Genomic DNA, 26,052 nt, shown 5'->3' with positions numbered 1-26,052 from the left:
TAACAAGTTCAGTTGTCTTTTACATGATATGCTTTAAATACATGATATGAATTAATTATGTGAAGTGTATTCATTACACAATTAATTAAAATTTACAAGGAAAGGGACTTAAAAGTATCCACCAAGCTCATAATCCCTTAAAGTAAGACATGGGGCTTCCTTTTAATTAGCATTCTTGCCAAACGCGTAATACGAAACTTCAGATCTGCCTAAGTTTGCAAAGAACCCCAGAAATACATTTCATGAAGCACATAGCCTCTGGGTAGCAGCAGACTGGTTCATACCAATTGTTTTGCTTCGCTGGCTTGTAAATGCACTATAATCAACTTGAATTAAACTGACTCCCACTTATTTGGCAATGTATCTGCTGGCTTCGTAAGTGTGTTGTGGTAGGGTGTCACACCGAGGTGTAATTTTAAGGATGGCAGGCAGGGGGCAGTGTGGCATTTACCTGACAGGTTAGCAGGGTCCTGTTCCTCTTCCCTTTAAGAAAGAGCAAGACACCAACTACCATTAGCTTCATGTCTGGGACTCTATTAAATTAAACTGCAGTGCTGGCTTCTTTGTCGTCTGCTTGTCATCATAGGCGTCTGCTAGCATTAGCTTATTGTCAGGACCTCAATTAAACTGTTTGGCAGCACTGCCGATGTCTTCAGTGTTCGTGATGCCTTTACACTATATAAATAAATGGACAAAATGGCGAGAGAAAACAAGGAAACAGCAAAGAATCCCTGTTTCCACAGAGCCGGTGCAAGGCCAAACGTCAACATAGTTCTCGCCCCGAGCCATATTGACTCCTAGGGGCCGGAAAGCAGCATATGGCTTCAGGCAATACCGTGGTCTGCCCGTCCGTGGCAAGGTTGAGGTAAGGAAGCCTAAAGCAGAAAGATAGGCTTCACGGCTTGGTTTGCACGAGGCAGGAACCTAGAGCATCCACTGGGGATCGGATGGGATCGGAGCGTGTTAGATTCTTTCAGCTCGCAGGCACTCTGGTCTATCTCTGCGTGCATTAAAATTTATCAATGAAGCGGGGTATCGGCTGGCTGATGGTGAGGCCGACTTTGCCCTGTCCCTCTCAGGATTTCTGCTAGCTGTCGGTGAGTCGAACTTTGCCCGGCCCCCGTGCAGAGTTTGTGCTGACTGTCGGAGGGTCAGACTTTGAACATTCCTGTGATAATTCCCAATTCTAAAACATGGGGCGAGCCTGTCACAGTTACCCTCATTCAGATCGCCGGGCCATCAGTGCATTTTGCTTCTGAAGCATGGGATGTTTATTATGCTTAAATTCTGGCAGTTATTTTAGGCTTATATCCACTGGCACCCAAGCATTCTTAACATGTGAACCATTCAGTTAAAGATCACTTGAAAAAAAAAAATATATATATATATTGTCTAGGCTCGATTCTGTGGTGGCTTCAGATTAAGTACGAAGCTCAGTCATTATCCGGGGTATCATTGTGTTTGATAACTGTGCAGATCTCTCTTTATTATCCTGTCGTTGCCATGGCAGAGTGACCCTTGGTCACAGTCCTCTATCTCGGACCACCTCCATCGATGCAGGTGCTACTGCGGTAATATTTAACACAACTGTATCATCCAAGTGAGGAGTGCTTATTTCTTTACAAGCTCCATACACAACCAATAAAAGGACTTTTGAGAGCCAGGAGATACACGAGAAATGTCAAGTGATAAATATGAGTATATGCAAGAGATACGCTCCTGAAATAAAACCCAGGAGACCCAGTTCATCCGAAAGTGGCACTCAAGGTATACAAAAAGCAAGTTTAAAAAACATAAAGAATGCAATATTCTCTTCCCTGAGGCTGAATATTTGACAGCATAGTTAAGAAGGTAACTTAATGTCCCCCATATTGACTGTCTGTATTAATATTTAACCAAGCACCCGGGACTTTGGCTGAGCTCTCTGGAGTGGATTTTTTTGCATGACGAATTGGTGAGGAGCCTAAAGCGAGGCGTTCGTGAACTGGCCCGGAGAGCACGGGGGCCTGGGTCTTGCTCGTGGGATATTTACTTTTATTCTTCCAAGGCTGACTCCTGTCTCAGCCTTTCCTAGCTTTTGTTAGTTGATTCAGAAATTACCCTGAGTGCATGAAGCATTCTTAAAGCACACAAATGTTATTAAATGTACTTATATATGGGTCATTATTTTAATTATACATCTGGTTTAGCAGGTCTTATTGACAGCAGCCTGCACGGAGCACCTGTATATAGAGTTGAACTTTGCCTGCAGGGGAGATCTAGGTAGGCTGGTTGCTCAGCAATAGTCAGCCTCTGATCTTTAACTCAGCGGTGTACTGTACCCTGTTTAAATAAGTAAAGCAATAAAAAATTAGAATGCATGAGGGTGCAGCCTGACTCTGTGCGTGAGGAGGAGGGTCTGTAAGCTCGCAGTCACAATCCCATGATGCCTTGGTGCTCCATAATTCCTGGGATTGGACGCGGATTCTGGCCAACCTGATTGGATTAGCAAGAAATGGAAAGATAGATGGAAAACCGAACATACCTGTATGCAAGTTGTGTTGAACACATGTTGATGCCTGCGGGGTGAAAATGGGATCAGAATTCCCCGGGAAATCGGTCCATAAAGGATTTTCTGTGTGTTTTTTCATTTTATTTGTTTTTTTTGTATCATTTCTAAACATTGTATCAGTTCAGTCAATGGCAGGGAATAAGCCCACTTGTATGCCGGAGAACCATGGCTGGGATCCAGTGACCTGGGCTTGTACATGGACTCTGCTGGTCGTGAGAGTTACAGGAGGCATCAGCCATAGTATTTCTGCTGCTGTAAACCTCATGCTGGCTTGAGTTTATTAGGGAGCTAAAAAGCAGGGCTTACAAATGAACTGCAGCAGGTTGTTGCACCCTTGTGCAGTACTTATATCGAACTGCTTATGTGACCGTCGAGCTGTGTAAGTAAGCAAGGTGAGTCACTCTGGCAGGGAAAAAACATGATGGCCAGTCAAAAGTTTCACATGATTCTTAAAGAAGTATATACTGTGTTTGAAACCACCTACTGTATACATTAACCAGTATATACTACAGTATATGATGTGTACTGTTATTCGTTGCAGTATCTAGTATTCATCGTGTTAATTTTGTAGCATGCTACATTGTCACATGACCTACTTGTGAGCTTTTTAACTATCAGAGAATACCATTTCGGACAGACAGTGTATAATTTAATAATTTAATTTGCACCACACGAAAATGTCTTACTTTTCATTAGTACACAATGAGGCACAGGCGACGAGGAGGAGAAAAGCTTCCATGTGAAACGTTTTTGGCTTCATTTGTGAATATGAAACAACTGTGAGTAAACAAGAGTCAATGGTTACTTTAGTTAAAGCATCGCATCTATTAAGCCGCGTTTGCATTGAAAGGACAGGTACATTGTTGAGGTGTGTAATTATTTACATGACTGAACAGAATTACAAAGGCGATCAGGGAAAACAACAAATTGCGAATAATGTTATATTTAAATAAATGCTTGCATGTCATACTATACGTACAATAAATAACATAACATGTACAACAGTATATACAGAAATAAGTACAAACAACTACACTCTACGCCGTCAAGTTTGCTACGTTTTCCAGTCAGGATGAGGTTGTGACATGCTTCCATGCTGCTTCACGGAATGCAGTAGGCAAGGTAGACCGGTGATATTCAGTATGACATCCAGGTATCTTTGATATACTGTAAATTTCATATTTTTCACATACTGCATAAAACATACAATTTCTTGGTCCAAATCAGTATATACTACTTATGTAGTATGTGGTTTCAAAAACAGCTGTAGTGTCATAGGAGCTGGGTGCGTGATAGGGGAAGCAAGGATTTGGGGGTGGTTTTTTTTCTTTGTGAGGGGGTGGCCATTGGGGGTGGGTCAGCAAGTGTCCGGAGGCGCGGGGGGGGGGGCAGCCCAGTATTCAGTGTTAATGGAAAAAGTATGTGCTGGGGAAATCTGCTTACATTAGGCCACATTAGCAGGACAAAGGCAGGGGGCGGCAGGGATGAATCAGGCCTGCCTGTTTGTCAACACACATCTGCTAATTATTTGCACAAGAGACTCTCCTAACAATCCCCGTCACCTGCACTTACGGGAGGAAACGTCGTCAAGCCTCCTTAAGGTAAAGAAGAAAGCAGCTAATTGGCCAAATCCCCTTCTGCCGCTCCACACAAAAAAACGCTACAGCCTGCAGCCAGCATCATTAACACCCCGTGTTACGCAACGAGCTCCAGTCACCTTCAGGGTGGGCTTCGATGTCAGACGGCCCTGAATTCACCGATTGTAAGACCCATCTTGGAAAGACCCTCGCCCACAACTCCCCCCTCCCCGTCCACCACTAAGAACCTCGGCTGTCAGTAAAACCGTGGGAGGTATTCAAATTTACTAATATTTAGAGCAGCTGTTTATGTACCGTACTGTGTTACACTGTTAGGGGGGCGGGCGTCTATGCCTATTTAAAAATATTGACGTAAAAGGAATCGCAGCACGATCCGTCATGTGAAGCCGGCAGTGCCTGAGTATGTAACTAACAAAACACATGTGTGTAATACAAGTGAGAAGATATAATCCATAGTTTATAGAGACATCCAGCCCCAAAGGACAACAAAGTGTGCTCCTGGTCAGCATTTCGTTTAAACGCCCGGGAGAGGGGCAAGCCATTGTGAGCATCTTGTACACTGAGACTGAGACTGATTCAGTTCACCCGCGGTAAGCAAATTAACGTCTGAATGGCAGCTTACCCATAAATTAATCCCCGGGGCTCCATTCAGTTTGCCGGACGCCACGCTTGTTACCCGCGAGATTGTTGGGAGTGTGCGTCAAGAGCTGAAGTGTGCGCGGGGCCGGCGTGTCGGTGAATGGCTGAAGCCGGCATTTCAATTTCCACATGTATGGGCCTGAAACCGTGACGACAATGTGCCCTCGAGATCGGAAAATAAGAACGAGGGGGAAAATTCCCCCCTGCGATCACCCGAAAGAAATTCAACGATGGAGAGGGAATCAGCCGTGAAGGCTAACTCTACATGATCCTGTGAGCGTATGCCAAAGATCACTAAATCCCAGCCAATGGTTCCTGGATTAGATGTAAAACTGAAGGTGCAAGGGTTAGTCTGACTGTACTTTTCTACCTCTACATAAATATCAAAGAGGGATATTGAGTCCTGAAATTTGTTTCTTTTTTTCCACTGTGACTGGATAAATCCCGTCCAAACACGGACATCTTGAAGGCAGCATGTCATCCAGAGCATGTCTTCAGAAGGACCATTCGACGTTTAATCCCTTTCACAAACCAAATGATTGTAACTCATTAATTTATTCATTCTTGTACAATCCTGGTCACTTCCTGTTTTCCACTGTACTTTGTGTTCCACTCTATGTTAATCTATTTTAAGGTAAAAAGGTATATAAAGATATAAATGTAAGATATATGTATATATTATTTATATATAATATATTATATTTAAATATAATATATGTATATATTTATATATATATATATATATATATATGATGCATGCAGTATAAGATAAATATATTTCATTATTATTATTTATACAATAATCATAGTCGATAGACAACCTTTCTTGTATTGAAGAAAATTTTACTAAAACTTAGTCTAAATTAATACTAAACATTAGTCTAAATTGTAATATGGAATTGAACAGAAACTGAATTTTTGAAGATTACATTTTTTGTTAAAGATTTTCACAATTTTTGCTGCTCTGTTTTTCATCATTTCTGTTTGATGTTTTGGAGAATCCTAAAGAGGAGTGAATATCCTGCAAAAGTCCCGGTCTGTGATAAACTGAACCCAAAATGATGCAGGAAGTGAATATGTTGAATGGAAAATCTCTTCCACTGGTGGAGGGTTAAGGGAGCTCTGCTTGTAGCCCTCGAGTCTGTAACAAAGGCTGGACTTCCTTCAGCCTATTCAGCCCTGAATCCTAAACACGTCCCCTCGATTAATCACCCTATTCTAAGCCCCACTAATTAGCCCGTGCATGCAGTGCATGCAGTGCACCCTGTGTTACTGTAAGACTGAAGGAAACACAGCTACAGCTCAGCTGCAAACCTTGTGCTGAAATTCTGAGAAGGACAGAGCAAAGGTTGTCATAGTTAGCATTAGCATGAGCGGGCCCACATAGGTATACCCTACATGTGTGTGTGTGTGTGTGTGTGTGTGTGTGTGTGTGTGTGTGTGTGTGTGCCCTACGATGGGTTGGTGCCCCATCCCGAGTTGTTCCAGGACATGCGGTTACAGAAAATGGATGGATGGATGGGTGGATGGATGGATATTCAAAGTTTCTTAACCAGATGCTAGAGGAAAAAAGAAAGATAAACACAGGGATGGATGGATGGATGGAGAAATGGAGATGTACGACTTGGGCACTAAGGTTTATAGACCCAAAGAGTGACATTGCAGCCCTAGGGGTTGGGGTGTGGACTCCTTGTGGTGGGAAGGTACAAAGAGAGGACCAGGAATGGGGGGGTGGGCTTCACTTCAGTGGTCTGCAGCACTCATAGACACCTAGACATGTGAGCTGCCTGCTGCAGCCCCTGCTGGGTCTCCTTCAGAAGGTTTGGTAGCTTCTGAGTTTTGCTGGCTGGAGTGAGCCATTCGTGACCCTGATTCCCTCCCCCTGTCATGTTCCCTCAATGCCGCTTCTGCGCTTTAGGATTGAGTTCAGTTACACGCCTGTCAATCCCCTCTCTCTGCTTCTACAGGGGTGGGGGGGGGGGGTGTGGTGAATACCACGGGTGCCCCGACAGGAAATCTCTCCAGGGAAGCAAATCCCCAGTCCATTACCGTCCATCAGGACCCTGTAGTCCATCCTTTTCATAAACACCCATCTCTGGAAGCCCTTTGTCTCCTAGAGCCCCCGCTTGACACAGGTTGCAACCTGGGGCCAGTTCTCTCCGGGCCGGTGTGATCAAATTTCCAGCAGTGGGAAGGGGTGGAGGTAGGCGTAGGTGTGCCCTCAGCCCCCCTCCCATCTCCTAAACCCACCACTGCTTACATCTGGCCACACATAAACTGAAATCCCCAGAACACCACATCCTTCCCCCCTCCCTCACTAAAACTTTAAAATAATTGCGTGGCGGGTGCTTGACTTGGGGGTCACACGGCCTTCCCAAGAAGGCAGCAGGTATTGAGGAGAGGGATGAATTAGTGGCATCCCGAAACCTCCGTGCTGAACACGTAGGAACATTTTTAAACAGACCTCCCGGCTAAACACGTTAAACACCAGTTCGTACACCAGAGACCATGCCACCCAAGATGAGAAACGCTCAGAGATCAACTTAAGCTCTCGGTGGCGGAAAAAAGCTCTGGGAGACTCTGTGTTTTGAGCGATTCCTTCTCTCATGTTCTCCAAGCAACCATTTTAACACAACACCCAAAAAAAAACATTTTTATGGAGATACGCAATCAGCAAGTCAAATTTATGAAAGACAAAATCGAGCAAACAAAAGAGGTGTGAGCACCATGGTAATGTGTAAGGGTGGGATGACACAGACCTCCGGCGATTACATGCATTTCGAACAGGGAGCCCAGCCTGCGAGGATGCAGGAAATGCGACGCCAGCAATGCGTCGATGCATCTCCAGCCCACTGACACATTGCTCCCGCATCAGTATTCAGCGTCCTCAGGAAATGCTGCATCGACACATTTCAAAGCCTCTCACGGCGGAGGTGATATTTTATTCAGCGTCGCAACCGAGCCACATCCTTGGACGGACTCTCCCGGATCGTGCCGTACCACTGACAACTGCGGATTCCTCCAGCAAGACTTTCCAGACTTCAGCTCACTGCAAGATTTGCTTTCACTGCTTCATACGGCTGAATAGCGTCTTAAATGTCAGGACTTAAGCTCTGATCCTGCGGTGAGACACCAGATGGAAAATCACCTGTCTTTGCATACAGGTAAAATATGAAACGGTGACCAGTGGATTTTATTGTGAAATATCTGTGCTCTTCTGTACTGCCTCCCAAAGAATAACCATGGTTGCTATGTAGCTATAGGGCTGGACTCCCAGACTCCCAACTCTTTTTGTGTTCCTTTTGTGCTCATAAATGTGCCCTAACCCCACAGTCCAAAGGCAATTAGGTCAGACAAATGTGTAATTCAGAATGTCCCTTAATCCCCGAATGTATGCATGTGCCCTGAAGTCCAGCATAGGGTGAAATAGAGTCAGTCCTCTGTATCCACAAGGCTTTGGTTCCAGGATCCCCCTGCTGATACCAGAATCCACACATGTCTTATACGCTTATATAAAAAAGCGTAGTATTTGCATATAACCTATGCACATCCTCCCTTATACTTTTAATCATCTCTAAATTAAGGGATGTAGATACATGTTTTTCTGTATTGTTGGGAATAATGACAAGGAAAAAGTCCAGAAGGAACCATCACAGTATATCACAGTAAAATATAACTACAAATCAGAAAATATAAATTCAAAAATAAATTAAATTCTCTCTCTCTCTCTCTCTCTCTCTCTCTCTCTCTCTCACACACACACACACACACACACACACACACACACACACACAGGTAATTATGTCTTTGTGGGGACTCTCCATTCATTTCTATGGGGAGAGCTCTAATCCCAACATGGCGACCTTAACCCTACCCAGCCCTAACCGTAACCATAAGTAACCAAACAAAATACGAGACTTTTGGCATTTTTACTTTTTCGATTGCATTCTCAGATCCTTACAGGGGACCTGAAATATGGTCCCTACAACATCAAAAGGAGATGTTTTTATTATAATGTGCAGAACGTTTGGTCCCCACAATGTAATATAAACATAATGCACACACACACACACACAGTGTTAACTCTGACACCCAACAACCCTTCACCTCACTGGAGTGGACGCAGTGTACTGCTTGATACATGGAAAATTCGAGTTTTGCTTTTTAGACCTTTCTGGATTCTTTTTTCTAACGTTTCCGGTAGAGCGGGCTGACAGTACACTTCTCTCTCCGCAGGAATCTTGCCGCCGTTCACTGCTCCATGTCTCCGTCAGCCTCCCCCAATGGATGCTGCTCGTGAGGATCACGCAGTAAAAGCAGGACAGTGAATGGGCTCCGGGTTCTCCACTGTGCAGCACGGCTTTGGTCTGTAAACGCAGCGTAAATAACCAGCGTTAGGTTTCTCGGTGTAGGAGTGAGGATGGTCCTTCACTGATCCACTGTGACCTTTATGCATCCATCCACATAAATGGGTAAACACTCTGTGATGCTGATTTTCTGACTGCCATTACAAGTCATACAATTGTAGCACTTTTGGATCCTAATTCAAACTCTTCTGGCACTAAGCCAGAGGCTATTTAACTTCCACACACACACTTTTTTACTTCTTGCCTTTTCTGTGTGGTACGAGAACGGACTCTATGCCGTGGGCCTCGGACATCTGCCTTGATGCACAGTTCGTGCTGCCCATGTGCCCTGGAGGAACTGAACAGCTCGGCGTTTTGGAATAACTTTGATTCAGAACATGATTGTAAAGATGCTTGGAGGTTCTTTGCCACATGTGACTGGCAGGGTGTTTGTTCGGGGTGTCTAGGGTCAGCACACCACCTCAGCTTGCTACAGTCTTTGTTTCAACCGCTTAAGACTGGTTCATACCTACTGCAGACGTGCCACCACAGGTGTGGCTGCTGTGACGTAATTTTAGACATGAAAGATGGGAGCAAGGACGACATTGGGAGGCCATGCACTGCTCGAAAATCAGAATAACGCGGATGGTCCGTTCCAAGATGCGAATGCACCTTAATCGTTCATTGGCCAGGGGGTGAATAGCAGAAAGGAAGGAAGGAGATTGTAAACAAAGATTGTATACGAACACCTTTTCTATCCTCTCTGAACAAGCTGAACACAAACATGGCTAGCGGACTCAAAGAATGCTATGCTATGTCATATACCTGTCCGTGTCCTTGCATACTATTCGTACCCGATGCACGGTTAGTTTCAGTAAAGTACTTATTTTAGATGCAGAAATACTCTGGTTAAGAACATGCAACTTAATGGACAAGTTATACTTACGAACAGATTATTATAAAGCCTATTATATAAAAAATGTAGGTTATATACAATGACTCATAACAACAAATGCACACACCGCTTTGAGACGTGAAAACATTAAGCATCGAATTGATTTAATTGACACTTTTTATTGATCCCCGTAGGGAAATTGTCTTTACGCCTCCCACAACTTGCTCTTTTTTCATAGAGGAAGTTGTCTGCGAAGGGCTGCCACCTGTAGCGGCGCCCAGGGAGCTGGGGGTTAAGGGCCTTGCTCAAGGACCCACAGGCTGAGGCTGGGTTTGAACCTGCGACCTTCTGATTACAGGCACACAGGCTTAGCCCACTGAGCCACACGCTGCCCCACATCTGCACTAGTTTGTCAGCCCGAGGTACAATACAGTACTGTGGGTAGCTACTTTTATTATCATTGCCTGTCCCCAGGTCACGACCTTGCATGCCACGTAGAAAAAACGAGCGGCTTTGCCCTTCAGCACTACCCCAGGCCTGCCGTCACAGTCTGTGAGTACAAGCACCCAGGAACGTGGACTGTCCGGCACTGGGGGGGGGGGCGCGGTGTGGCGCGACCGAATCGGCAAAAAGCACGAACCAGACCTTACTCAATTGCCTGTGTACTTACGACGTATTAAAGATCAGCTCTCACGATGTGCAGCTCATACATCATAATTCCAGACAGCTGAGAGCACTTAGCAGCTGCGAAGACGATTACGACACCAGAAAGGGGGGGGAAAGCCCTGTGTTTATTTATTTCCAAGTTCATTACGGCTGAGACCCTTTTTTCTCACACCGCCCATTCATTTCATTCCAAATCATAACCTCTGCAGTTTCTCCTGTCTGTCCAATTTCAGTTTGATGTAGAGTGTTTGAGTACTTCTGGCTGCTGGGTCCGTTTCCTGCGAGGTGTCGGAGTTCCTCTGATGCCAGCGTTTCTGTCTGAGTGATCGTGTTTACCTTGGCGGAAAGATCATTAAAACGACCGGGAGGAACGTAATTATAAACACGTCACGAATGTTTCCAGCCTGCACTGTGGAAATATCTCCTTCCATGGCAGTTTGTTAAGTTTGTTAACATTCAGAGAACAAGTAGCAATTCAGAGCGTAAACATAACACTCGACTCACTTCCAAAAATAAATTACAGAATGATAACAAGAACAGGCACGACTTCCTGTTTTACGGGGGGGGGAAGCCAGTGCATGACAGGGGCTTCTGGGATTTATGTCAAAGTCAGATATTTCAACCTTCCAAGAAAAACTCTGGGCAAATTGCTTGGAGAGAAACGCTGGAAATGCACTACACCTTAGTTTAATGTCAGCTTAATGTTTGTGTGCTTGTTAAATACAACCAACTCATCTAGATAAACCATCTATTATACAAACTTTACCTCTGACTAAACACAATGTCACAGAATGTCACAAAGCCTCCTATCTGGCATCTAGCTGTGACGAGCCAGCAGCACACAGCCGTGACAGCTTAGCGCTGCATTAGCGCCCAGTCGGGGGTCCACTTAGGCCACGCGCAGTGCACAGCTCACACTGACAAAGGTCCCCTAGAGTGTCCCCCCCCCCCAGTAGATTACTGGGGCGGGGGCCTGTTTGTCAAGGCAACGAGGTTGAGCTGAGGTAATTAAGGGGGGGGCTGGCGTCCCAGACGTCACCTGAAACTGATTATTAGCAGATTGATGGGGAATAAAAAAGGGGGGGGGGGGTGGCCTTGCAGTTTTTGGTGAGAACAAGGGCAGGAGTGAAGGATGGGATGGGGAGGGAACTTCAGGTAGAGTGTGACTCCGGTTGGAGGTGCAGTATAGAGTATGAACTGCAGTTGGTGGTGTAATGTAGAGTATGAACTGCAATTGGAGGTGTAATGTAGAGTATGAACTGCAGTTGGTGGTGTAATGTAGAGTATGAACTGCAATTGGAGGTGCAGTATAAAGTATGAACTGCAGTTGGAGGTGTAATGTAGAGTATGAACTCCAATTGGAGGTGCAATATAGAGTATGAACTGCAGTTGGTGCTGTAATATACAGTATGAACTCCAATTGGAGGTGCAGTATAGAGTATGAACTGCAATTGGAGGTGCAATATAGAGTATGAACTGCAATTGGAGGTGCAATATAGAGTATGAACTGCAGTTGGAGGTGTAATGTAGAGTATGAACTCCAATTGGAGGTGCAATATAGAGTATGAACTGCAGTTGGTGCTGTAATATACAGTATGAACTCCAATTGGAGGTGCAGTATAGAGTATGAACTGCAATTGGAGGTGCAATATAGAGTATGAACTGCAATTGGAGGTGCAATATAGAGTATGAACTGCAGTTGGTGCTGTAATATACAGTATGAACTCCAATTGGAGGTGCAGTATAGAGTATGAACTGCAATTGGAGGTGCAATATAGAGTATGAACTGCAATTGGAGGTGCAATATAGAGTATGAACTGCAGTTGGTGCTGTAATATACAGTATGAACTCCAATTGGAGGTGTAATGTAGAGTATGAACTGCAATTGGAGGTGCAATATAGAGTATGAACTGCAATTGGAGGTGCAATATAGAGTATGAACTGCAGTTGGTGCTGTAATATACAGTATGAACTCCAATTGGAGGTGCAGTATAGAGTATGAACTCCAAAATTAAAAATATGGATAGGAACATCTTCAGAAGTACGAGGATTGAATTTTTTTATTGACGTTGTGCTACAATAACAAACATCATGTTACTGACTCCCCAATCACAAACACTGAGTAAACAACATATAAACAAGTAAACTATATATAAAAGTAAACAAAATACATATAAAAGTAGTAAAACCTAAGAAAATTAATTAATTAAGAAGAGACAGAGTATGGCAAAGAATAATATATAATAGAGGGGTGACAAGTGACAATTTCTCAGAGCTTACTGCACATCAGACAGCCAGTTCCATAACACTGCAACATCCACCTATTGTACTGTAAGCAGGGTCACCGGAAAGGGGGGGAGGTGGGGGGGGGGGGGGGGGTCAGGAAGATTCCAATAGTCCCTGACTGACGGGTGCCTTAAAAATTTTCAAACATAATTGGATTGGTCTGGATTGGGGGCCTGAAATGAGACACTTTCATGGGGCCCAAGATCTCTAGCAGCGCCCACGACTACAAGTACAGGTAGCTATAAGAACTTAAATCCTCTGACTCGAACCTTCTATTAGTCTTTAGAGATCCTGTTCAGTCTTTTGTGTCGTTTTCAGAAAATGGTTCTATTTATACCTGCGGGAGTTTCCGGCTGCACGTTATTTAATAATCGATACTTGATATCAAACGGCTACGCGTCCCACACTTCTGCGTGCCTGTGGGAACTGCAGGGCAGGTGTGCAGGAGGCCGCATTCCTGCCGCGATTAAGGGCGTGTCAGCCACCGTGTAGCCAGCTGAAGGTAAACATCCTGATATGACACCTGGCCTTATCTCTGGCTATAAATCAGGCCTAATTACTCTGACCTCAATACACATACCGTTTCACACTGGGGGGTGGTTTAAGGCTAGTTTGCTATTTCATGCAGGTATTTCTCAAAAAAACCCATTTTGAAAGAATTTTGTTCTTAATATTATGTAATAATACAACAAACAGAAAAGACTTGCTTAAACATGATCTGATGATGACTCCCAGGTTAAGGGAATTAATGTAGCCTTAACCACCGGCGTCCTTAGGTCCGATCACTTGGGGCTGCAGCGCCGATTATTTTAAACTGAGCCCCGAGTATTTTAGCTCCGATGCCAAAACTTGACTTGAGCCTGTGATATTTTCAACAGCTAGAAAATCCCTTGACTACACGTAACAACAGATGTAGCAGCGATAAAATTATGAGGTTATTCTCTTCTGGCTGTGAATGTGTAACTGTCACTGCTGTTGTATCCTGTTGAATTCTGGGTATTTTTCTGCTATCATAATACAGCCGTTCATACTCTGTTAGTGGACCTTCTGGTAGATCGTCAGGTGTCTGCCATGGGGGTGGGCAAGGAGCATAAATGCCGTAGGTTTAAAATTTAGCATTACAGATGGAGCCGGTGGGGGCCTCCCCCGAGCCAGAAGCAGGAGTCCCACAGTACTTACGATAAACCAGCGCAGCCCGCAAACACCAGGAAAGGTCTGTTTTAGCCTCCAGTAAACCTGGGAAACGCCATTAAAAGAAATAAAATAATGAGCAATTAATTAAAAGTGGCATTTATGAAACCCCCACCACCAGCAAAGGAGAGCTACATACTAGCTAAACTCCGCGTTAATCCCATTTATTCATGTGCTTAAAAGTAACAAACCGTTAAGATCATGGGCTTCTTTAGGTCGGATCATTCAGCGCTATTGTCCCGAGTATTTTAGCCCTGATTGAAAACTTCGTTCTTTTTTTAAAAAAATAAAAAAATAAACATTTTTTAAAGTCAAACCTCAAGTAAACTTGACTCCCCTGGTCTTTTCAATATCTAGAAACTCCCCTTGGTACCTGCTACGTGTCCCCTGGTTCTGATACTGCAGGAGTCAGTCACATAGAAAACGCGCTGTAGTCTTAAACAGACAGTTGTAAATTACATTATTTTATAATAGACGGCATTAAGCATTAATAAGATTTTTTAAGAAGTAGCATCTGATATGTTCTGGTTTGGAGAGCCGATAACTGAAGCCGACACACGTCTCACACGTCGGAGACTCCAAGGAGGGGGGTGCAGTATGGGAGCAGATTTTTGCACAGATGCCGTAATTCCATTAGCGTCCTTTCGGAGTGGGAATGTCGGGGCTTCATGCAACCCGACTCCAAGAGATCTCAGCCATGAGGACAGTTGGCGACCGTAGGAGAGACGTATCACTCCGTTAATCAATACGTTTATACTGGCGGAGCGCTGGACGTCTGTCTGTTTGCCCGTGGCCCCGTGACCGGACACCTGTTCACTTTTCCACCTGGGAATTGGGAGTTGCAGGCGGGGTTTTTTTTTGTGTGGGGATGGGGGGTGTCAAACGACCCCTGTTGTGTAGCAATGGGCCAGTAAATAAACATTATTTTATAGAAATGCGTGCTTTGTGTGTGACTGTGAATGTAAGCCAGTCCCAGTATCTTTGTAGCATAGTTATCGATTAGGACTCACAGATAAAATTTCTGTCCGAAATTCTTATAGGATTTCCCCCCGGTATCCCAAACAGTATTAAAAATCCACTCAAACTCGCTACTAGAAGACAACAAACTTAACTGGCCACTCGCTGTCACTCCCCGTACTGAATGAAATATTTTTAAAGGCGGGGGCGTTTCTTTCTTTCTTTTTTTAACAAACTTCTTGTTTATGCACTGCAGTAATTACTCCCCCTACGTGAATCCCAATGCCCCGCGTTAAATGGATCATCAGCACCTCAATTAAAACAAACAGACCATTCTTAGGCAGACACAACCCCCACCATGTGCTAAACACAAAAAAATAACCGGCCGGGGGGGCTCCCTCCTCCCGATTGTTAAAAAAGGAGCATTTGGGCTTTAAATTCTGCAGATACAATTTATGCGTAAAGTATTTTAAGCTCGCTTGTAAACAGTGACTTTGCATACTTTTGGATACTCTAGTATCCAAAAAAATAATTGGTGATAATATTTCTGAAGGTGCCAAAGGACCCCCACGGTTCGTCGATAATTTTGAACACTGCAAAACGTTTAACTTAATTAGTTAAAGATTAGCGAATAGCCACAAAACAAACAAAGCCAAAGGAAACACCTTCCCGAGACACTTGGTTTGAGTTGCGTACCACGCCTCTCCGCTTCGCTGAGCCGGGAAGGGGGAGTGTTATCGCCGCCTCTTTTATAAATATTCAAACTACCGTCCTTCTTCAGTTTCACGCATGCTGTGGTCGGTGGTAGTGGCTGCGAATACGGCTGGTAAGACACAGGCAAAGCTGATGCGCGTACAGGCACCTGATCGCCTCTGAATTGTCCGCAAGCCGGCCAGAAGATGATCCCAGCTCGGAGTCCTCAGCCATTTTGACTGCACGTCTGTAGATCACGGTTTTGTTAGGCTGCCCTGCAACAAACTACACGCCGTGAGTAAACTGCTCGCAGATCCAAGCCGGAGAGAGATGTGTTTGCAAAGCGAAGCGTGAAGGGAGCCGGTTGACGCTTACCGTCGTTTAACCAGCGGACTGGAGATAGTATAAAGCATTGAAAGCATGGGGTATTACCTGTTTGGGATCTACCTGCTTCTTGTGCTGGCCATTTTACAAAGATCGATTTGGACCACAGCGAAGGAGATCACTTGCCAAGAAATATCTGTACCCCTGTGCAAAGGAATCGGTTACAACTACACCTACATGCCCAACCAGTTTAATCACGACACGCAAGATGAAGCCGGTCTGGAAGTGCACCAGTTCTGGCCTCTTGTGGAAATCCAGTGTTCTCCGGACCTGAAGTTCTTCCTTTGCAGCATGTATACGCCGATTTGTTTGGAGGACTACAAAAAACCTCTGCCGCCTTGCAGAAGCGTGTGCGAAAGAGCCCGGGCGGGGTGCGCACCGCTAATGAGGCAGTACGGCTTCCCCTGGCCGGACAGGATGAGATGCGACCTGCTGCCGGTGCAGGGCAATCCGGACAAGTTGTGCATGGACTACAACAGGAGCGAGACCACCACGGCGTCGCCGGTCGCGTCGAAGCCGACCAACTATCCGGCGAGACCGCTTAACCCCCGCAAAAACAAGCATGGACCAGGTCGACCCGGCGATAAGCTAAAAAGTCCGGTATCAGCCTGCCAGCCAGGGTGCCAGTGTCGCGCGCCTATGGTATCGTTGAGCAACGATCGCCATCCCCTTTACAGCCGCGTAAAGACTGGGGGGATCCCCAACTGTGCAATGCCTTGCCAAAATCCATATTTTACCCAGGAGGAGAGAACTTTCACTGCGTTTTGGATAGGATTGTGGTCAGTGCTGTGCTTTATTTCCACCTTCGCGACCGTCGCTACCTTTCTGATCGACATGGAGCGCTTCAAGTACCCGGAGAGACCCATCATATTCCTGTCTGCTTGCTACATGTTTGTGTCAGTCGGATATATCGTGCGGCTGATCGCCGGCCACGACCGAGTGGCGTGCGACCGGGACGGGGGCTTGGAGCACATCCTCTACGAGAGCACCGGCCCCGCACTCTGCACCGTCGTCTTTCTGCTGATCTATTTCTTCGGAATGGCCAGCTCGATCTGGTGGGTTATCCTGTCCCTCACTTGGTTCCTGGCCGCCGGCATGAAGTGGGGCAACGAGGCCATCGCTGGATACTCGCAATATTTCCACCTCGCTGCCTGGCTCGTACCGAGCATGAAGTCCATCGCTGTTCTGGCCCTGAGCTCAGTAGACGGGGACCCGGTGGCCGGTGTCTGTTATGTAGGCAATCAAAATCTGGATAACTTAAGGGGCTTCGTTCTGGCGCCGCTGGTCATATATTTATTTATTGGAACGATGTTCCTGTTGGCAGGATTTGTGTCTTTGTTTAGAATCCGGAGCGTTATTAAACAGGGAGGAACGAAAACGGACAAGCTGGAGAAGTTGATGATCCGGATAGGGGTTTTCACGGTGCTTTACACCGTACCGGCCACTGTTATAGTTGCATGTTACTTTTACGAGCAGCACAACCGCCTGAGCTGGGAGGTCAGCCACAACTGCTCCTGCCTGCCGGAGCAGAAGCCGCACTACGCCGTCTTCATGCTCAAGTATTTCATGTGCCTGCTGGTGGGAATCACGTCGGGGGCCTGGGTCTGGTCCGGAAAGACGCTGGAATCCTGGCGCAGTTTCTGCACCGGCTGCTGCTGGGGGAGCAAAGGCACCGGCGGCTCCATGTACAGCGATGTCAGTACGGGACTGACTTGGCGCTCGGGCACCGCGAGCTCCGTGTCCTTTCCCAAACAGATGCCCTTATCTCGGGTTTGACGAGAGCCACGTGCACAGACTTTTAAACACAAAGTGTGTTTTATTGCACCAAAAGTTTGGTGTCACTTTTCTTGGAGGATGCGCACATCTTTCTCTTTCGGACAAATGCGCACATTAATTTACGCAGACTGCTCTCAACGCGAATGATTCAAGCCAGCCTTAATGTCTTATACGGGTTTAATTCCAGATGTATTTATACGGGTCATGTATAAAATTGTATATTGTGTGAATATGGAAAATAACTGTACATTTGTATAAACCTTTTGTTAGGAAAACATTTTATTTTGAGAATAAAAGGCACACTATGAGTTGAGTTTTATGTCATTAATTACTATGCGTAAAACAATTACCGAGATTCTTGCTAAACAATCTTATGCCTGTAACTTGTGGGCCCGGTGTACTTACTCGATGTCTCGAAATACAAACTCCTTTAATGCCTTGACCTTTCACAAAAGAAACTAACGCCACTCTGAAGTTTACTGTCTGTTGAGAGAAAAGACTTAAGGTAGATCACAAAGTGCGGTTTTTCGTGGAAAGAGGGGAGGAGATGGGAGAGCGTCGGTGGCATTTCTGATTTTTGTGGGAACTAGGGAATGGTCAGAATATTGTGGTGCCACTTAGTCCCACAGACGTGGCCCATTTTTCTAATGGCCCATCTATGTCATAAAAGGATTTTTAGGACCAATAGGATATACTTATCTTTTGCTCACTCACACGTTAAAGATAAGTAGAAAGTTAACGCAGAAAGGACTAAGGTACCGTCAAAGTGCATCTATCAATTTTGATAACTGCAGTTTTAAATACGATTTATTACGGCTTTGGATTCTGAGGCTGAATTGCAGTCTCTTTTGGGGCAATGTATGTTATTGATTATCGAAAGACATGGGCGAAATCTGGTTGTGCTGTTGCCCGTTGATTTTTAAAACTGATGCGTTTTCCCCGTCCATGAAATTGATCATTTCTGGCCAATTTAAGGTACTCGTATAAAACGTGGGCGTTAAATTGATGTCCGTCCATCTATTTTCCAAACCGCTTATCCTACTGGGTCGCGGGGGGTCCGGAGCCTATACATGTTGAATCAGTCCGACACAATTCGGCAAAGTGTTTATAATTAAGACGTCGTTGCAAGGATATTGACTCTTCTACCTCCAGTTTATTGGTATTGATCAGTTTAATATGCAAACAAATGTTTAGAGTCAAGTGTCGCGTTTGCTTAGGTTGGACACTATTAGCCGATTGATTTATTCGGGATAGCGGTTAAACTAACTGGGCATCATAGTGGAAATTTTATACTCTACAAACTAGGCTGTTTTTTATCATATGAGTGATACTGGTTCTCGTCTTCACTGAAGTTTCATCTGGACGAAGATTTTTAAGAGAAAGGAATCATGCCCGCAGTCATACTGCCACCTAGCGGCAAAGGAGGATATTGCCACTAATTGTGCATAATTTAAAGTCTTCGGTGAGCATTTACCCAACAAACATGTGATATTGTTTTGGGGGTGGAATCCACTTACGTAGTAGCATTGGGACGTATTCGACTATCAAGCGAAAACTACTGTACAGAAAAACAATACATACGTTACAATCTCACCTCTAGTTCAGAATTTTATTTTATTGTAAACACTATGAAATACCAGTGAAAGTAACCGACTACTGCAACTCTTGTCGTTTCTGAGTTTGTGGCTGTGACTTTTTAATCGTTTATTCTTTGGACGAATCTTTTATTGGATTAATACCATTAAAAATAGAGAAATTGACATTAAGGAGAGAATGCGGTCGATTTTCGTCATTTTTGAAAGTGGGGAAGATTTCCAGTAAGTAATATGCTCTTCGGTTAGTAAGTCTTGCAGAATTGAACTTGAGGGTGATTTAACTATCCTGACCGGAAAGGTTGAACAGAAATGGCTTCCTCCGATCGTGCATCCTAAACCCGTTAATTTTCAGGGCAGCTTGTCAGCGTTGTGTCATGGCTGTACATCCAACAAGGCAGCTGGATACCTTCTGTGAAATCACCAAATTCAAGAAGTGAATCTGTGTTGTTACTGCACATAATCGGGGGGGGGAACTATTCTCATTCTGCACGTACTCTACGGGATGTTTAATCACTCCTATAGGGATGTAAATGAGAATGTTGCTATGATCAAACGGCAAGGTCTGTGCAACTTTCGGTCGGGAGTCCGAGTCACAGTAAGTAAAAAAAAAAAACAAGAGCACTCGGTGATCTTTAACAATGATTTATTCTGTAAAATATACTTAAACGGAATACAAAATTTGGAGTTGGAATATTCACGTTGTTTACAAACGGCGCATTATTATTAAGTAGAGCAGCAAGTATCCTAAAGATTACTAAACTTATCGTATGGGTAACTAAAACTGATAGGGCCTGCAACAAATGGGTAGGCGTGACATAGTCTGGTAACGTGTCGCATTTTTACGCAGCCTGTAAATGCAATATAAAACTGTGTAGTACGTTTTGCTCAGTGGACGTCCACGTAATTTGTTAGTTTTACGGAGTTTAGGGTAATTAAGAAATTTCCGCAACTCGTCTGACTGCGTCTTTGGGAGTGAAAATTCGGCACTGTCATTTACTGCTGAAATAATAAACGGGCGCAGTCATAGCAGATTCCAGCAATTTAAATGGTTTCCAGCGGAAACTATAATAGTACTTCAGCAAGAAGGAGGTTCAAAGTATGTTTGCAGTTGGGGGAAAAAAAAGCACTCCGTAAAACACTTGCAGCCATATTTGAATTAACATGGATACTGATCCGCATGGCGAAGTGAAATTTCATCACTTCGTGTATTAACGTGTCTGCTGGGTTCAGTCTTTATGTCACTGCATCTTCTGGGTTTTAATGACAAAAACCTGTTTTGTAAATGGCAACTGTATGCACTGATGGGATGACGCTCGTATAATTGGGCATCGCTGGTGTTCGTGCCCCAAACTGGGCGGTCTTTGGTGCCCTTGGTTTGGCTATAGTCAGTGTGCTTGATCCTTGAAAATACCTCCATGGTGTCATCAGCTTGGGGCAGTATCACATTCGATAACTCATTTGATGAGTATTTTAGGAAAGTAGAAAGAATGTGTGTGTAACGGATACTGTTCGGTGGTAGATGGACGGGGAACATAACCATGAGCTTCAGCCGACACACTTCTTCAGCCTCTGGGAACCTTACAGCTGTTCAGAGTCACTCTCAGAGCTTGTGTCTCTTCCATTTTACACAGCACTCTCAAGAATTTACTCTCTTAATCGTGACGCCACCTAGTGCTTGTATGTGACCTGCATCATAACCCATATTCCGGGTATGTGAATGTTACTGTCCACAGTAAGTCTGTTGCATTGTCATTTTAAGATATCAGGTGAATATGACTCCGGTTTGCCGACACCACACACGGTGAGTACACAAAGTCCAGGATCTTCATTGGTACACTGTGTTCTGCTCCCACTCTACCTCAAACCCAGGCTCTTCTCCCTGGTTTCTCACTGTTCTCTGACTTCAGGTCGTCCAACCGGTTGCCATGGAGCAGTCCGGAGCTGTCGGCTCCCCCTGGTGGCTGCCTTGTTAGTTTCAGGGGCAGCGGAGACCTCAGGTGTGGAGAGCACGCACGTTGCAGAGGCGGGGGCTCGACGCGGTTTCTGGAACAAAGTCTGACAGTGCTGCTGTCTCGCTCCGCCCCATCTTCTTCCAAGACGTGGATGTCTTGCTGGATGTCACTGTTGGCCAAGCTGGGCAAACTGTGGGAGATGGGTGAGATGTGGAGTTCCTCCAGGCACAAGGAGGCTCCCTCCTCCATGCTGTCGGAGCTGGCTACTGTCTCAGCCCCGCGCTGGAGGCTCACCAGCCACCTAATGGCGCAGATGAGGTCGGCGGCGGTCACGAGGAGGCACAGTGCGCTGACGGCCAGCATGAAGTTCAGCATGACGGTCTTCTCCGTGGGCTTGGAAACGTAGCACTCCACCATGGAGGTGCAGGGGCCCTCATGGCACAGGAAGCTTTTCGGGATGGAGAGACCGAACAGGAAATAGTGGCCCACACCAAAGGCCGCCTCCAGGGCGATCCGGGTCGACACGTGGATGGTGTACGCCAAGGTGAGAGCGCGGCACCTCCTTCCACCTGCCACCAGGGCGGCGCCATTTTCTGGCATGACTTTCTGGAAGATCTCCCGATTGACCCTGAACGACCGGGTCTCGCCGTCTTCCCCCGGAGTGTTGCTTGCGGAAGTGAGGCCTGACACCACCCTGTGAATGACGAAGACCACGTACAGGGCGTACGGTAGGCAGAGCGCGAGAACCTGCAGCAGCCAGAAGCGGAGCAGGGAAAGGGGGGCGAAGGCATCATAGCAGGCGGTGGAGCAGCCAGGCTGGATGGTGTTGCAGGCGAAGCTCTCGCGCTCGTCCTCGTACAGCGGGAAGCCGGTGAGCAGCAGCGTCAGGCCCCTCAGCAGGACCATCACCATCAGCCAGATCTTACCTGCAAGCCGACCCCAACACATTACAGCACATGGAGCACGTGAACATCCAGCTTCAGGGCTGGGACATGAGCTGCTTAACCTAACAGTGCTCAGCATTTCTATGGGTCTGGAGAGCTCAGTGTTTCACTCAAGTCAGTCAGTTAGGGTTATACTGCCCCACGAAGGCGAGATACAGTAACTGCATATTTTGTCAACATTTTGTCGTAACCGAAATCCAGTCTTTCAGCCTCTGTTTTATCTTATGACAAAATATCTTAGTTCAACTTAGGGGATTTTGTGCTTTTTTCCCCCCAAAACTATCACTTACCAACCTACTACACATACGGGTGGACAGTCGAAAAGCTTTGAAGTCTCTTTTCCCAGTTTCAGGCATCTTGCTTTGTGTGTTTGGTTTTCTAGATCAGTATAAGCATTGCTGAAGAGAGCCCACACAGCACATCGTAACCAATGAGGCAGCGGACAGTTTTCATCAGGTCAACAGTGAGGGCCTCGGACTCATATGTTAGAGTCGCTGGCACCGAGAGTGTCGTCCTATTGAATCAAACTGGCACTATTTATGAAAATGTCCAGTTTTCTGGATCAAAGTGTTCGCCAAACCATGAATTATTGTTGATGTCTTCGGCAGTTGATCTTTTTCTATTCATGCATTCTATCAGAGCGTGAGAATTACTGTATTCTGAAGTACCGATTGAGTGTAGCTTACAGTTCTGGAGTCAGGTTAGCTGCGTGTGACACCCACCTGCCAGAGAGACGTTGTGATTCAGCGCGATGAAGACCAACTCCACCGCGTTCCCCCTCCCCATCGCTGCGACGCACTTCCTCACCAAGAGAGGGGAACCAGGAGGACACCCACGTTGGCTCAGAGACGGAAGACCTGTGCTCACGTGTGGGGCGACAGTCCAGTACCAGACAGCCCGGCCCCCTGTCCCAATGTGAGCAGAGCAGCCCCTAGCATTGCTCCCCCCACCCCCCACCTTCCTCGAGGAACAACTGTTGTCAGACAACAGACATCAGCAGGAGGTGTGAGCTTCATTGTGTGCTATTCTTGCCTGGGGAGGCGCTGACAGGGAACATGCAGGTTGCCTTGGCATTGCTGGGATGTTTGAGTTGGCATCTTCTCACCCCCGCCCCTGTCATCTGTGCCAGGTGGGGATCAGCCCAGACCTGTAGCTTCATCACTTGGATGCTTCCAAGTTAAAAAGAAAATCTTTTGTCCAAGAAACTTGCAGAAAAAATTAGTACGTTGAGGAATAATGGTGTATAAGAAGTAGCAGCTGGTGTTTGGATTAATTATGTGCAATAGTGGGGGTCCTCAAGGGGGGCTGCTGCCTGTATTCTAATGCAGGTTGAAAACAGTATGGGTTAGAATGAAAACATTCTGGTGGGGGAGTGCCAGGTATAGGATTGAGAACCACTGCCTTAGAGTGATGAATTATTAGAGGTTGGTATTTCAGGTTCAGAAAGTACAAATCCAGACCAAGGTTTTGTTTCAACTGACCAGTTGAGTATAAAGGTTGGTTGAAACAAAACCTTGGTCTGGATTTTCACTGTGGACCTGAACTACCCATCCATCTTCCAAACTGCTTATCCCACTGGGTCGGGGGGGGGTCCCGGAGCCTATCCCGGAAGCAATGGGCATGAGTCAGGAAACAACCCAGGATGGAGGGCCAGCCCATCGCAGGGCACACTCACACACCATTCACGCACACCTACAGGCAATTTAGCAACTCCAATTAGTTTGCATGGGGAGAACATGGTGAGAGTCGAACCCGGGTCCCAGAGGTGTGACGCAATAGTGCTAACCACTGCACCACCATGCCACCCCCCTGAACCACCCATCTCTACAGATTAAGTGACTTGATGCTCATAATGAGGGGTGAGGCTGCAGTCAGCCTTTGTAATTACTGTAGACGATGCGGGGCGTTTGAAGTCAGAATAAAACTGACTTTCGATTAAAACACAAATGCCACAACACCTGTGCAAAATTTGGAAAATATTTTATTAAAATGTCATTTAGCATTCTTTCCCCTCAACCACATATCTGTTAAATCTCTGTCAGCGATGAGAGACACCTCCGACAAAACGGTCCCACTTGTACTTCGGTTGCGTGATGTTGCGGAACGCGGTACGTGAAACAGGAACGCTTCCCACGGAACACATGCGATTGCGAGTGGAGACAGAAGAGAGAATGAACAGACAGAAATACAAGTCACTGTACACAGTCAGTTATTCAATAAGAAAAGCTCAGTTTCTTGATTAAAATGTTTATTTCTTCTGCACGTTTGTGGACATTGTCTTGTGGGACGATCTGTAAAGTTGACGGGACATGCACTCCAGGTCTGAGAAAGAATGTAACTGGAACCATAGTCCATTCAACAGAAATAATGACCCCAAAAGCTGTTGAACTGTGTTTGGCAAGATGAACATATCCCAACTGCATCAGCAATCAAGGTAATCATATAAAAATTAACAAAAATTATTATAATAAACTATAGAATTTACATGTACAGCAGTCTCATTGACACAGGAAAGAACCAACACAACCAACAGTTAAACAGCCCCCCCCTTTCCCCCCACCCCCACCAAAACGCAATTCATTAAAAAATTCTTAAAAGAAAACTATTCAGAGGTAGAATCCAGTGCACAATTACAGCCCGACACTGGCAATGCAAGACTGTAAGACAGGGTTTATAATCTGAACATAAATAATATACATCTTCCTCCATGACTGGCATAGTGGCTCAGTGGGAGACCCCAGGGTGTTGTACTCTCCGGAAGAGAGTCCCATCCCTGCCTCAGCTTTGCGTCTGCAGTGCACATGCCTCCCGTCATCTTACGGGTTTCTTCTCTCCATGGCCTTTAGCTAGATGCCCTCCATTTTTGCCTTCAGTGTGTGTGACCGTGTTAGTGCGCCCACTGACGGCCTGACGTCCCATTCAGGGTGTCCGCCCCCCTCCCCGTACCCTGGGGCAGGCTGCAGACACGCCACCGTCCTGCGCTGGATACGCGCTTTTGGAGGGAGATGGATAGAACGACGCTTTCCTGCAGGCCACGTGCATCCATCTGTTGCTATAGTTACCTGTGAGCTACATCAATCGAGCCACTCATGCTTCGTATCATCATTCAATCAGCACCGGAATGACCAATTAGAGTAAATGCCAGTCGAGTTCCACCGTGGGGCAATAATATTGGGAAGGTCACAATACAACATGAAAAGACAGGACTGTTGACTCTGCAAAGGATGGTCAGGCCCCAAGCCTTTTGCAAATATCACCCCTGCTTGGATATTAAGACCGTTTCCCCAGTGTTCTGGCCTAGTCAGTCACTATATGGGAGTTTAAGCAGAAAGCTCCAGGAAGCTCAACTCTCAGTCCAACATCCTGCCCCTACCATTCCAACACTTGTCACTTCACACGTCAGTCAGTTAGCCACATGTGCTTTAAATAGACAGGGGAACCTCTATCTAACAGCACATCATAATACTGCTGTCATGATCGTTAAAATATCCATGTCGGCACAACACAAGCATGACCAGACTGTGATGCTAAGTAACCAGACATTAAGCTCATGGGAGTTTTACGTACACAAAAATATTC

At 45.7% G+C, this 26,052-nt stretch overlaps 2 protein-coding genes across 2 annotated transcripts; one reads left to right on the top strand and one right to left on the bottom strand.

Moving 5' to 3' along the window:
• The first annotated feature begins 15,804 nt into the window (after window positions 1-15,804).
• On the top strand, window positions 15,805-18,290 carry LOC125740260 (frizzled-8-like). The gene has a single exon (XM_049011172.1). The coding sequence runs from the start codon at window positions 16,243-16,245 to the stop codon at window positions 17,980-17,982; it is 1,740 nt and encodes a 579-aa protein (XP_048867129.1). The 5' UTR covers window positions 15,805-16,242; the 3' UTR covers window positions 17,983-18,290.
• Window positions 18,291-21,436: 3,146 nt separating this feature from the next.
• Window positions 21,437-23,673, bottom strand: LOC125739802 (gap junction delta-4 protein-like). The gene is made up of 2 exons (XM_049010261.1): window positions 23,196-23,673; window positions 21,437-22,455 (listed from the first exon to the last, which is right to left on the bottom strand). Exons 1-2 carry the CDS (start codon window positions 23,257-23,259, stop codon window positions 21,437-21,439), a joined length of 1,083 nt encoding a protein of 360 aa, XP_048866218.1. The 5' UTR covers window positions 23,260-23,673.
• Window positions 23,674-26,052: the final 2,379 nt, after the last annotated feature.

The sequence above is a fragment of the Brienomyrus brachyistius genome, chromosome 4 (genome assembly GCF_023856365.1).
Source record: "Brienomyrus brachyistius isolate T26 chromosome 4, BBRACH_0.4, whole genome shotgun sequence".
Lineage (NCBI taxonomy): Eukaryota > Metazoa > Chordata > Actinopteri > Osteoglossiformes > Mormyridae > Brienomyrus > Brienomyrus brachyistius.
This window is presented reverse-complemented; position numbering and strand designations above follow the sequence as displayed.